Raw genomic sequence first — 13253 nt, forward strand, 5'->3', positions numbered from 1 at the left:
CACTAAGCGACTGTACCTTGAGAACACTAAGAATAAGATGTGGCCTCAAACCTGGCCAAGAGATGTACCAAGCACTCATAAATGCTAACATTCTCAGTGACAATGGGAGTTTTACTATAGCCAAAACATTCAGGAAAGAATTCCCAGAAAAGGTTGGAAATGAGTTAAAATTTTACAGGACCTGGGTAATCAGCAAAGGAGAGGAAGGTGACTGCATTTTTCTTCTCCTCCTCCACCTCCTTTTTCTCAGACCAGGTCTCTAAGTAGCTCAGATTGGCCCCAGGCTAGCCTCAAACTTGTGATCTTCCTGCCTCAGTTTCCTAAGTGCTATGATTACAGGCAGGCCACACCACCATGCCTGGTACAACTGTTCTTGTCTCTCCCTTTATGAAGCTCTCTAAAACACTACTGAGCAACATAGCACTAGTCCAGCATTAACTGCTAAATGTTCTTGAGACCAATGAAATAGTTTATAATTCAACAGTAGACTGAAATAGTCTATAATTCAATTGTTTTACCAATTCAAACCATCCTCAAACTCAACTGGCCCAAATTCAAGCACTCTTAACCATGAACACAGTGATTTATTTGTCTTTATTGAAAATACAAATGATAAAGAAAAAATAAATTAAAAACCATTCTACATCCCTCTATACTAATACAACCAGTTTATTTTGCATATTACCTCCCACATGCATATAGACTTTACAGTCACATCATGCGTGCATACAATTTTTTATTGTGCTTATTTTACTTACCATATTACAGACACATCCATGTTTCTACATAGACTTCCAAATAATTATTTCTATAGCAATGTACTTCAATATTTTTAGCTCACTCTCTTCTTTAACATGTAGACTTTTTCCAATTTTTTGCTATTATAAAAATACAGACATAAACATCTTCATGCATTTTCCTTTTTTTTTGGTATTTTTCTTTAAAAACATGAGGAATTTATGGGCCAAAGCATTCGGTCATTCTTTTGGCCTTCACTATGTAGTACCATGTTGCACCCGCAAAGGGGTTTATTTAAAGTACCACCTGAAATGTACGTGTTAAACAGTGTCTTTCTAAAAGTTTTAAAGACGGAAGTAGTTTTAAATTTCAGTGAAGTGAAAAGTAATGTCTTTTTTTTTTTTATAAAAAAAAGGCATGAAATAGATGGCCTCATCAATAACTAGAAGTTCAGCTGCATTTAGTGAAGTAGTGTTTCCCACATTTTCTCCACTTATGGCCCCTGTGGGAAGTGACCTGTAGGCACACAGGGGAAGATGGAAAAAGGTGTGTCTGGCTCAGAGACTCCAGCCATCCAGGACTCCTCTGGCTGCAAGGGCTGAGGGGACTTGGACTGCATCTAACACATCTGTGACCCACAGTGACACTGTGCAGGAGTCAGGAAGCTCTGATGACAGATAGCTCATGATTCAGGTCACAAACTCTAACAGAGGCAGAGCTGGGAAATGAAAGTTTTCTTCTCATCAATGCACTTTCTACTATACCAAAACTCTTTCTTGCTCTAAAAGTCGACTTTATATGTAGCCACGCATCTATATTTTAAGAAGAGGATTCTCCAACATGCTTAAAGTGAAGACTCCTAAACTAGCAATTTACATCAAGGCTAAGAATTAAAAATAGCTCTTAGTATCAGCAAGTGTTTGACTATTTTCTCTGCAAACTTTCAGACTTGGTATTCTTTTCAATTTCGTTTATAAACTCTTGGAACAGTAACAATTTTTTGCACAGTATTTTGTATATATCTGACAGTCAGTAAATAAAGAATACTAACAATAAATTATATACACTACAATGGAAAAAATATACAAAGTTCAAGCCCACATTCTAAATAATTCTAAGGGGAAAAGCATTTAAGACTTGATTTTATAGAGGTAGAGAAGATTCCCTCTTTACATTTCAAATGTCTGCTAGCTAAACAGAACCTGTGCACTATTATTACATCAACGGCTCTTAAGAGACATCTCATTACATAGAATGATTTAACTATCTCAGTGTTGATGCTACCCGAGACAAAGATTCACTGTGAATTCCCCTTTTTCCAAGTGTCAAATGTTTCATAACATCTTTAAAAAGTAGAGGTTGTAAGGGTTAACCCCACTGATTCAACTGTACAAGTTCACAAGATTTTTTGACCATTAGTCACTGGGTTTGGGAGGTGAGTAGGGTTAGGAATTACAATTTACCAATCTCCTGTCATGTGACAGACAAGGACTCCAAACCCTGCATTCCTTTTACTGCACCCTCAAACAGTGATTACTGCATCTGTTTTGTGGATCCACTCAGACATTATATACACAAACACATCCGTGGGACCTCATGGCGCTCGGGAGATTGCCCACTATTTCCCACTTATTGAGGTCCGGGTCATACTTCTCAATGCTCTGAAGATACGTTCCCTTGGAGTAGGAGTACCCTCCAGTGACGTAGATGCACCCATTCATGATGACCGCCCCGCACTCCATCCTCCTCTCCATCATGGGCGCTATCTCTCTCCATTCGTTTTGCTCCTGGTCATAGCACTCTGCGATTGTAGTTTGTCCCCCAACAAGATAGAGCTTATTTTCAAACGGCACTGAGCACAATCCATATTCTTTTTAAGAGAAAAAAGAAAAGAGCCAATTTTTATTAGGATAACAAAACCCAAAAAGAAATATCATAGTGTGGTGATATAATAATATATTTTACATTGTAGCGCACGCACACACACACACACACACACACACACACACACACACCGAAGAGTAGTGACATTCTGATACTGGCACACACTAACACTTAAAATCCACCACATTCAGATGACCTTTTCCTGCAATTTGACCATTATCTCTCATGGCATTCTTTTTTGGTTTTTGTTTTTGTTTTTTTGGTAGTACTAGGAACTGAACCCAGGGCCTTGTGCTAGGCAACTGCACTTACCACTGAGTTATGTCCCTGGTCCTTTTAAAATTTTATTATGTGGTAGGGTCTTATTAAGTCACCCGGGTTGGCCTTGACTTTGCAATCCTCCTGCCTCAGCCTGCAGAGTAGCTGGGATTACAGGCGTGCTACACCATGCCTGGCTCCTTCAAATTATTCTTTAACTGGCTCTGCAAGATGATAAAGAACTCATCCCTCAGACATGATACTTCTGAGAAATGCCAGTACAGCTTTTACTTGACATTGCAATCTATGCAAGTAGGTAGTGGGAGAGTCCTCCTTACAGAAGGCACACCAGATAGCTGGTATATGCTAGGTCCCTGCAAATCTCTGGGGGCAGGCAGCCCACAGTGCGTGCTTCCACAGGGGCCACACAGGATGGTGCAGCTGGCGGACAGGGATGCAGGAATGAGAGAAGCATGCAGTCAGGTTCCTGGGCATCACAGCCTTCTTACTCAATGTGAAAGGCAGCCCCAGGCAGAGGGGTGCTGTGTAGGGTGTGGGGGCTGGGGCTGGAAGTCTGCCTCCAGGGGCACCTCCCAGACTCTGTGTGTGTGTGTGTGTGTGTGTGTGTGTGTGTGTGACCAGAGATTGAACCCAGGCCTTTCCTTTGCCCTGAGCTAATCCACAGCCTTTTTATTCTTTTAAATTTTGAGACAGCATCTTGCTAAGTTGCTAAAGTACCCGGGCTGGGCTTGAACTTGTGATCCTCCTGCCTCAGCCACCTTGAGTTTTGGGATTATAGGTATGCAGCACTATACCTGGCTTCCCAGGCTCTTCAGTGTCTCCCATTTTATTTACCTCCTCCATTTCACACAAGCCTGCTTGCCCTAGGATAGGATGTTTCACAGGTCGACTCCCTCTCACTCCCTCCCAGGCCTCTGGTGAGCATGAGGCCAGCTGGGCAGGGGCAAGGTGCAGGCAGGCATCACTCTCGGGGTCACTCTGGGTGACTTAACTCTGCACCTCAGGCACCTTACATGCTCATTTTAGTCCCAGCAGTGTTTCTTCCATGCCTCCTCTTTTAGTATCACGGCTAGCCTGATAGCTCATTCTCGGGGAATATCACCCATAAAGTTACACTTAAACACAAGTAGCTGCAGCACAGCAGGAAGCAGAGGACTTGTCTGTGGCACTCACTGCCAAAGCATTACCATTCCCTGTGCCTCAGTGACCCTTTTCTTGGGTCTTGGCACCGCTGTCTCCTCGTCCTTCAGACCTGGTCTCCCCATTGCCCCCCAGAGGGCCTCCCTAGCGATCCACCCTGAGGGGGCCGGCCAGGCGCCTGTATTTTCATTCTGTCCCTACCACTTCTCATCATCTGGGACATTTCTAGCTTATTATCTCTCTTCTAACAGCGCAGGAGCTGCGTCCTGCCCATGCCCTCAGTTGGAGAAAAGAAGTGTCTGGCTCTCTGAACATAATCAGTGTGCGCTTGCTTCGTCAATGAATGAATTATAACTATACACTCCTGTGCCCCACTGTGGGTCTACACTATTGTGTGAAAGAAAAGTTCACAGGCCAGGCCCCTCTTTGGAAAGAATATATGATCAGAAATGTAATTTTATTTTAAAAACGTGATTACCTCTTGGAGAATGGAAGGCAATGTCTTATCAGTAGAGTTCTTGCTATCTAGGTTTTGAAGCTAAGTAAAGTCTCAGAAGACAGGCAGCCTTATCTACGCCACACACTGTGCTCAAACTTCATTTAAAATATTTTTTAACTTTAATTTTTATTAGTATGTGTTTAGTACATAATGATCGCATCCCTCATGGGGAGTTGGTACATGTGCACAACGCATCGTAATTCTTATGTCATCCCCTCCCCTCCTCCATCTCTTGGTCCCCGTCCAGTTCTCAGGTTTCTGTGGGAAACTTTTACCCAAAATAATTCTCCTATCTCTCAAAACCCACTTGTTACTTTCTGATCTTATATGTAGAATTTCTACCAGATTTAGTTGTTTCACCTACTTGTGAAACACTACACAAATCAAATTAATCATTCCATCAATGATTTGATAATTAATGATAGTTCAGGGACATTTAATGATCCAAAAATGAGCCAGGTGTGGTGGCACATGCCTGTAATCCTAGCACACAGGAGGCAGAGGCAGGAGGATCACCTTGAGTTTGAGGCAACCTGAGCTACATAGGGAAACCAAGGCCAGCTTGGGCTACATAGTGAAAACTCATCTCAAAAAAAAAACAAAAAACGAACGAATGGGCCCGGGATTCAGCTCAGTGGCACCCCGCCTGCCTCGCAAGTACAAGGTCCTGAGTTTGATCCCTGGTACCAGCAGGAGGGGTGGCGAGGGATGAGCTTGAGCTTACCAGGCTTCTCTTACGTTACTCCAAGTTTACCAAAACATCCTCAATTTGTGATCTTAAATTAGAGAGTTATCTGAATCTTCCCATAACAGTGCAAATATTTAAAACCAAGTAATTTCAGATAGTTTTTCCTCTGTTAACCTAACTACAATACAGTGTTGTCACTGATGAAATGATTCCTTTCTCAGATATAACTGCTTTTTCATCTTTTCAGCTAACTCCTCTAAGCTACTGGGGCCAAAGGACTCTTCTCTTATCACAGTTTATATCACAGGATGTAGGAAATACCAGCATATACCTGTTAGACAAATGCATAAGTGAACAAATGAACGATTTCAAGTCGAGCATGGGAACGACACCAACTGTCATAGCTCTGAGAATTTATGCACAGGTATGGGACACAAGCACAGGGCAATCTGTGCTCAGTGTGATAGGAGTGATATGAACAAAATGATCCAAGGTTTGGAGACAACCACAACATCCTCTCGAACTGAATTTACTTTTTCCTAAGATTTTCTCATGGAAAGGGCCTTTTAGGCTCATTTATCTATCTTTCTTATGTTACTGGAAAGGAAGGCCAAGAGCCTAAGCCACTTGCTTAAGGTTAGGTAGGTAAATAAGTGGCCAAACCAGGAGAGAACCCTACTCACAGGTGCTTCTGTGTTATCATGCTCTGCTTCTTCCTGTGCTTCACACCCTCTTCCTCCTCAGCTCATCCTTCAGCTCCCACTGGCTCCCCTGGGTGTCCTGCTGGTCCCCCCTGCCAGGCATCTCATTCATCTCCACATTCGTGGCCCTCAGCTAAACAACCACGCCCCAGAAGTAGATCTCTGCCTCCAGCTACACCCTCGCTGGTGCTCCAGACCACCTTTCCCACCGACTGAACAGCCCTTTTCTTGTTCCTCAACCTCACACCACGAATGGAGCTCATCGTCCCCTCTCCTCCCTGTCGGTTCTGCGGTCAATACTCTCCAACCGCCCAGGCAACTGGTCACAGACCCTGGGGAGACTGAAATCCTTGTTCTCCCAGGCTTTCAGCACTTCTCACTTGGTTAATTATAATAGTCTTAATAGATCTTCTTTCTCCTAAAAGAAACTTTTCCTACAATGAGAGCTGTGGGGGCTTGGGGTGTAGGTCAGTGGTGGAGAGCAAGTTTAGAATGCAAGTGGCCCCTGGTTCTATCCCTAAAAACACACACATAAACAAGAGCTAATCATACATCATACTCTTGATCTGAAAATATTGATGGTGCTCCATTTAAAAAATTCTCCAACTGCCACTCAAAATCCTCCATGATCTGCTCCCAGGCTGAACCCTCCTATCCTCGCTATGTCTCAGTCTACCCTCTTCTACTTCACTCATTCATATCTACACCTGAGTAACACAGCATACCTGAAATGTCTCTTCTTGCCCTCCATTGAAGTGACTTCCGGCAGAAAAACCCCTCCTCCAACCCTACCTTCAATAACTGTGCCCATTCTTTAAGGCCTACCTCATAAATACCCACCTAGGACGCATTCTACATTTGCCGTATTTCCCTTAATCAGACTCAAGCTCTCAATATTCTCTTAGCTATAGATTGTCCTCTATTCCTATGAAGTACATCTATTTGCTACTAGATTCTGAGTTCCTGTGGCAGTAAAGACTAGCATTTAATTATTTTCGGGTCTTCACATAATTACTAGAATATTACCTTTCACAATGGAGGGTCTCAATAAACGCTATCTTGAATTTAATGAAGTTATGCTCCCAGGTTTTTTCAGTTATACAAAGCTAACCTATGAAAGCGGTTCAGATAAAATATAATACTTGTATTACCTTTTGAAAATAATAGCAGTCATTTCTCCCCAGTCTAAGCTATGTATCTACATAATGTAGACTCAGGTCTGAGGACTGATCTGCCTCACATACTTCAGGAGGTGTCTGTAAAGTGCATAAGAAGTACGCTTTGCTGTCATTCAGTGGACGCGGGTGCAAATGACTTCAAGAGCTTAGGAGACAGTGGCCCAGCTGAGAGAAGCATGTCAAGAGTGAGAGAAACAACAGCACCACCCCCTCACTCCTCACTCCGTGTGTCAGCCCCATCTGACAAGAACAGCAATTACTGGGCTCCAGTGACTGCTTCCAAGAAGGAATACTGCCTGGTGGCCAGACCTTCCAATTTTTCTAAAAGCAAGAAACCATGAGTTTTATGTGAAATCCTGAATTTTAAATTTTGTTGGCAAGCCAGTTAAAAAATATTTTAAGTACTGTGAAAGTCAAATAGAATATATCATACAAGATGCTAATTTAATATATTTTTCACCTTCCTTCGGGAAAAAGTTCAAAGTAAATCAAAGCTTTACAAGTAGAATGTTATGTTCCTATTGATTTACACTGTACGTTTTTGGATTAATTTTCAATTTTCCTTGGCTTCTAATACTAGGCTTAAGTTACGGAGCTTTTAGATTCTTTTTCAAGTAGCTAATGAGCTATATGCAATTTTTATGTTACAAAACACTTATTTTTAAGGAACTCTTCTATGAAGTTACATTAAATTTACACTGTAACTCCTAATTTGTTGATCTGACTTTTTTATCTGTTGGATTTTGTTTGGAAAGATAAGTCTAAATATAAAATAGGAAGAGTAATTATCTAACTCATAAGGTTGCTATGAAGTTCAAATAAGATCTCAGCGAAGTTAAGAGCACCGGCTCCAAGCCAGACTGCCTGGGGTTGAACTTCACCTCTTAACAAACACTGGCCAAGGGAAATTTACTGTACTTAATGTCTCTGCACCTCAGTGGACATAAAGTGAGATAACAGTACCTACTTAGCTCACAGGATTGTTACAAGGTTTATATAGTGCTGTGGTTGAATATGAGTCATTGCTTCCAAAGGACCATATGCAAAGCCTTGGTCCCCTGCATGATGGTACTGGGAAATGCTGTGGACCTCTAAGGGGTGAGTCCTTCAGAATGTCCTTAGGTCACTGGGAGCATGTCTCTCTCTCTGCCTTCAGGCTTGTGAAGTGAGCATATTCTCTGACAAATGCTTCCACCATTGCCATCCCACCAACCTCATCAGAGGCCAAATAAATGGTCCCCCAATCTTAAATTTGAGCCTCCAAACTGCAAATGAAATAAACCTTTTCTCTTTATAAGTGAGTTGCCTTAGATGTTCTATCATAGTAACATGAAGCTGACAGATACAAAGAGATTCACACATGTACAACTGCTGGAAAAGCAGTCCCTGCACAAACTGAGTAAATGCTAGCTATAACTCAGTATGACCTACTATTATTACTTTCCATTATAACTGCATTGGTCACAGCAGAGTGATGAGGAGTCTAGGATGATCTGAACAATTAGGAGGCTGAAGTCTGCCCATTCTATGATGTCTTCAGAATTAGGCCATCCTTAAGGTGAAGTTTCATCTTACGCAAAGCCTGAGGCATATGGAGATGTAGCACCCAATTCAGGTGTGTTGCATGTGAACTGAGAAATGAGACAGGTAACATATCAAGAAGTAGCTGCACAGGTCGAAGCAAGAACGTCTGCTCCCCCCAGGACAGGCTTAGTGTTCACAGCACAGGTGTGGAATTGGATTGCCAGAATATGCCTCGTGGATCACCATTTTCTAACTGTATGACGCTGGGAAAGTTACTTATCCTTTCCAAGACTTCATTTAAAAATATACTAAATATTGGAAGCAGCCTACATGTTCATCAACAGATGAATGGAAAAAGAAAATGTCATATTTACACACAATGGAGTACTACTCTGCCATAAAGAAGGATAAACGAGTTATTTGTAGGAAAATGGATGCACCTCGATACCATAATGTTAAGCAAAATAAATCAGATTCATGAGCTTAAATATCATGCTTCTTTTATATAAGAAATTCAAATTATAAATAAAAAGCAAAATACAAGATGATAGGGAACAGGAAGATAGAGCTTTCTCAAATGAGGAGATGAAGAGATGGAGGAGTAGAAAGGGATGAAAAAAGGAATTACAATATGTTATCTACGTGTATCAACTCCACACAAGGAATGTAAATATTTTGTACTACAAACATGTACAAATTTTTTTTAAAGTATGTACTCACAGATTTGCAGTGATAATTTAGATAATACTACATGCAAAATGTTTAGCCAGTAACTGACCTATAGTATGTGTTCAAGAAGGTTAGCTCTTACTGTTATCCTCAGACAGTTCAAGCTTGTGGATTTTAACTGCCCTCTCCTGTAGCACACATGAAAGCCTGACACGCTATGGAAAATGATTCAAAATAATATTGTGATATGATGATATGAATGTCTTCCTAATAAAGAAGCTTAAACATATGGCACAGTTGTAAAAGGCTAAAACTTCTTTTTTCCCTGGTGCTGGGGTTGAACGCAGGGTCTCACATATGCTGAGCAGGTGCTCTACCACTAAGCTCCAGCTGCAGCCCCTATAATAGGCATAAGTAGGGCTCCCCCTAAGCTCACCACTAAGAGAGAAGTCAAAGAGCGAAAGACAATACAGAAGGAGGCTGTTCCCCACGGTGGAGAGCATTCCCCCTTTATAACTGTTAGCAACACGGGGCACGGCCTATCAATGGAGTAAGTTCTTCAAAGTAATCAAAACCCAGAAAGAATAGGCTTCTAAATGCAAAAAGCAATCTTTTGCTGAACTTCAATCACCAGGTATCCTTCCCGATCATCTGACAGACTAGTCCATTTTAACTGTCTATAAAAATTGCATTTTATTTTTATTTTTTTTCTTTCTTTCTTTCTTTTTTGTACCAGGGATCGAACTCATGACCTGGTGCTTACGAGGCAGGCAGCAGAACCACTGAAATAAATCCCTGGCCCCTAAAATTGCATTTTAAATAGTGCATGTATCAAATGAAAGAAAACACACAATAAAGGAAAAGGAAACAAAAAAGAACATAAGAGAAAAAATTTTAAAAGAACCTGTCACTTTTAACTACTCAGCTTTAATATATCTTATAGAGAGACATTAGGGAAAATATCTGCTCTAGTCAAAATCTAAACATAATTATTAGTAGATGAATATATGAATATTGAACTTTTAAATTATACTCACATGTAGTCTATCACAAACTTAGCATTTTCCATTTCTTTTCATTTTTAGCCATCACTTATGTGGATAATCTGCACCAGGCAATATCTGAGGCAGTATTTGGTTACCTGGATGTGGACTGGAGGTGATGAGACTCCATTCATTGATATCCGAATTGTAGCTCTGGACCTTGTCATAGGTGCAGCTTCCTCTGTAGCCACAGTGGCCGCCAATGACATAGATAACTTCATGTAAGACACAGGCAGTAGCATTTCCCACACCTGTGTGTCAATCAAAATCACATCTTTAGATTAAGTGTGCATTTTCTGCAGTGAATATTGAGCTGTTTATTACAGTTTTTGTTATTACTGGTGGCAGATGCAAGGCAATGTGCTAGATGGTATACAGGATAAAAAATGCAAAAGGCAGGATCCATAAGTTCTTTTAAGAGAGGGTGAGACAAATAGAACATAGTTATAGAATGGAAGAAGTACTATAAAAAGGAGACAGTGCAAAGGCTCACAGGCCAATGCCAGGTAGCCTAGGAAGCAGTGAAGGTGGCACATGGCCAAGCACCTCAATGCCCAACTAAAACTCTGGACTTAGCTGGGAATTTAGCTCAGTGGTTCTGTCACCTGCCTTGCAAGTGTAAGGTCCTGAGTTTGATCCCTGGTATACCCCCACCCCCCACAAAAAATCTGGACTTAATTCACCTGAGTTTTTAAGCTTTTTAAAGAGCACATGAGAAGGGCTAAAAAAGGAAGATGGGAAGAAGTCAGGAAGATATAGGTGCGGCTGCCTCAAGTGAAAAGAGGAGAGGACCTGATTTAAAAGGAGCCTTGGGTGTGGAGGGAAGGGCATGGAGGCAAAAGACACAGGTCAGAGAGGCCTTGGTCACTGTGTCCAAGGGGTCCTGGGAGGGGACACCTGGAAGGCCTTGATACTACAGAATTGTTAGCAGGAAGAGGAAACTGGTTCCATGGGAGAAGAAAAGAGAAAGGAAGAGGATAAGACTCAATTTAGTTGAAAATACTGGTTTAGTCTTTCAACCAACTCTTACTAGGATTGTTATGTGCTGGATGCCATTTAATTTCTTTTTTCTTGTTCATTTCCACTTCAAAATAAAAAATGTTTATAAGTAGGGTAGTTATGATGAAAAAAATACTTAAGAGTTCATAAATAGCCAAATGTTTATTTCTTCTCCGTACATCAGATCCCTAAACCATAAAAGGAAATGAAGTTAGAATTTCACTCTATCCAAATTAAGCTCTCATTACCAGGGGAAGTTGCTAGTTTACCTCATGACTGCAAATTAAAATAAATTGAGAAAAATGTTATTCTTTCTACAGTAAAACGAGTAACTAAAATCTATCCATCAGAACAGTACCAGGTAAAACTGCACAAAACTGGCTGAGCGCTATTCTTCCTTGGGTTAACTAGATATAAACAAGAATCAAAACTTCAAGTTAAAAGAATTAATCTCTGGAATTTCAGGCCCAGGTAGCAGGTAGGGAAAGATTTTGGAACATGAGGTGGGGTCTCCCATTTTACCCAAGGCAAAGGCAAGAACACATATGGCTTTCTTTCACACTAGGTAAATCAGTACAGCATTTTCTTTTCAGCAAGCATCATTTCAAATACAAGTTTTTAAAATTTCAGTAATAAACTTCCACTCTCAAAGAAATACAGTCTGAACTATTGAACCTGTTATCTCATCAGTAAGAAATAGAATCAGAAACACACACAGCTTTATGACAGCTGCTAAAATAATTGAACTTCTCTTGTTCCTTTTGTAGGATAGGAGTCAGGTCCACACTGGAAATAGTAAGTGGTGGTCAAGGACAGGACAAAGCAAAAAACAAAAAACAAAAAAAAACAAAAAAACCAATCAATTAACTACAACAGACTTTAGGTTAAGTTCTCCCACCCTACCAACTACTGTTGTACCTGTGGACATGTGTAGGAGCGGTCCTGATTTAATGTGAATGATATTTGTGCCCTGTTAAAGCTGACATATTCTTCAATAATGACATCCATGACAATCAGGTCTAACATGTACTGAGGACTTTCTTTGTGCCATACACTGTTCTAGACTCTCCATAAGTATATATCACTTAACTCTTCCATGACCCTAAACTATGTGATGTTTCATCCCCATCATACAGACTGCAAAAGTGGGGCACAAAGAGACTGAACAATTTTCCCAAGCTCCCAGTAAGTGGAAGGTGGGAATTCGGACCCAGGCAATGTAGCTGCAGAGGCAATATGTCTGCCTGATCCAACAAGACCATTGTGCTTCTCAAGCTTCCTGCTTCTTGTCCAGGGATCACACCAGGTCAGATTTCCAGACCAGGTCAAATTCCCACACCCTCATTGACATTAAAAAAAGAAACAGAAAGGCCTGGGAAGAAACATTTGGGACAAAATGAAACAAGTTTGGTAACAACCGACCAGCTGTTTTTGGAACTTCCCAGCAGCAATGAATAAATGTAAAGAAATCAGATTCCAGTTTAACTTTTTCTCCAGGGGGAAGGGAAGGACAGCAAGGCTAGTACAAGACCAAACACAGCACAAAACAGTGTTTATCAGAAAGATACTGAGATCCAGTAATGTGCCTGGCTTTGTGGACCATAGGAGGAGGGCTGTGGGGTTTGCTCTTTTCCTTTATTCTGAGGCAAGCCTCTGTCACATGGGCCACAGGATTTTTTGTCTTCAGTTTTTGGGATAATTTACTCTTTTATATCCTGTAGGGACCAAACCTTCCAAGGTTTTAATGAAGGATCTCTGGAAAGATGATCAGTGTATTTTGAGAGGAAAAAAAAAGTTAAATATTAAAAAGCAGAATAAGGGCCAGGGATTTAGCTCAGTGTTGCTGTGCCTGACCCCAAGTGCAAGGTCCTGAGTTCAATCTCTAGTATTACCAAAAAAAAAAAAAAAAAA

At 41.0% G+C, this 13253-nt stretch overlaps 1 protein-coding gene across 2 annotated transcripts in view; it reads right to left on the reverse strand.

Moving 5' to 3' along the window:
* Positions 1–587: 587 nt before the first annotated feature.
* The window catches only part of Klhl23 (kelch like family member 23), a 15492-nt gene continuing 2826 nt past the window's right edge, over positions 588–13253 (reverse strand). For both annotated transcript variants that reach the window (XM_010606952.1, XM_010606954.2), the window contains exons 3-4: positions 10442–10594; positions 588–2608 (exon numbers count right to left, since the gene is read on the reverse strand). In XM_010606952.1, coding sequence (XP_010605254.1) covers positions 2298–2608; positions 10442–10594 — 464 coding nt within the window. In that variant the 3' untranslated portion in view covers positions 588–2297. The remainder of the gene's footprint in view (positions 2609–10441; positions 10595–13253) is intronic.

The sequence above is a fragment of the Fukomys damarensis genome, unplaced genomic scaffold (genome assembly GCF_012274545.1).
Source record: "Fukomys damarensis isolate Sample0158 unplaced genomic scaffold, DMR_v1.0_HiC HiC_scaffold_26, whole genome shotgun sequence".
In the NCBI taxonomy this organism is placed as follows: Eukaryota; Metazoa; Chordata; class Mammalia; order Rodentia; family Bathyergidae; genus Fukomys; species Fukomys damarensis.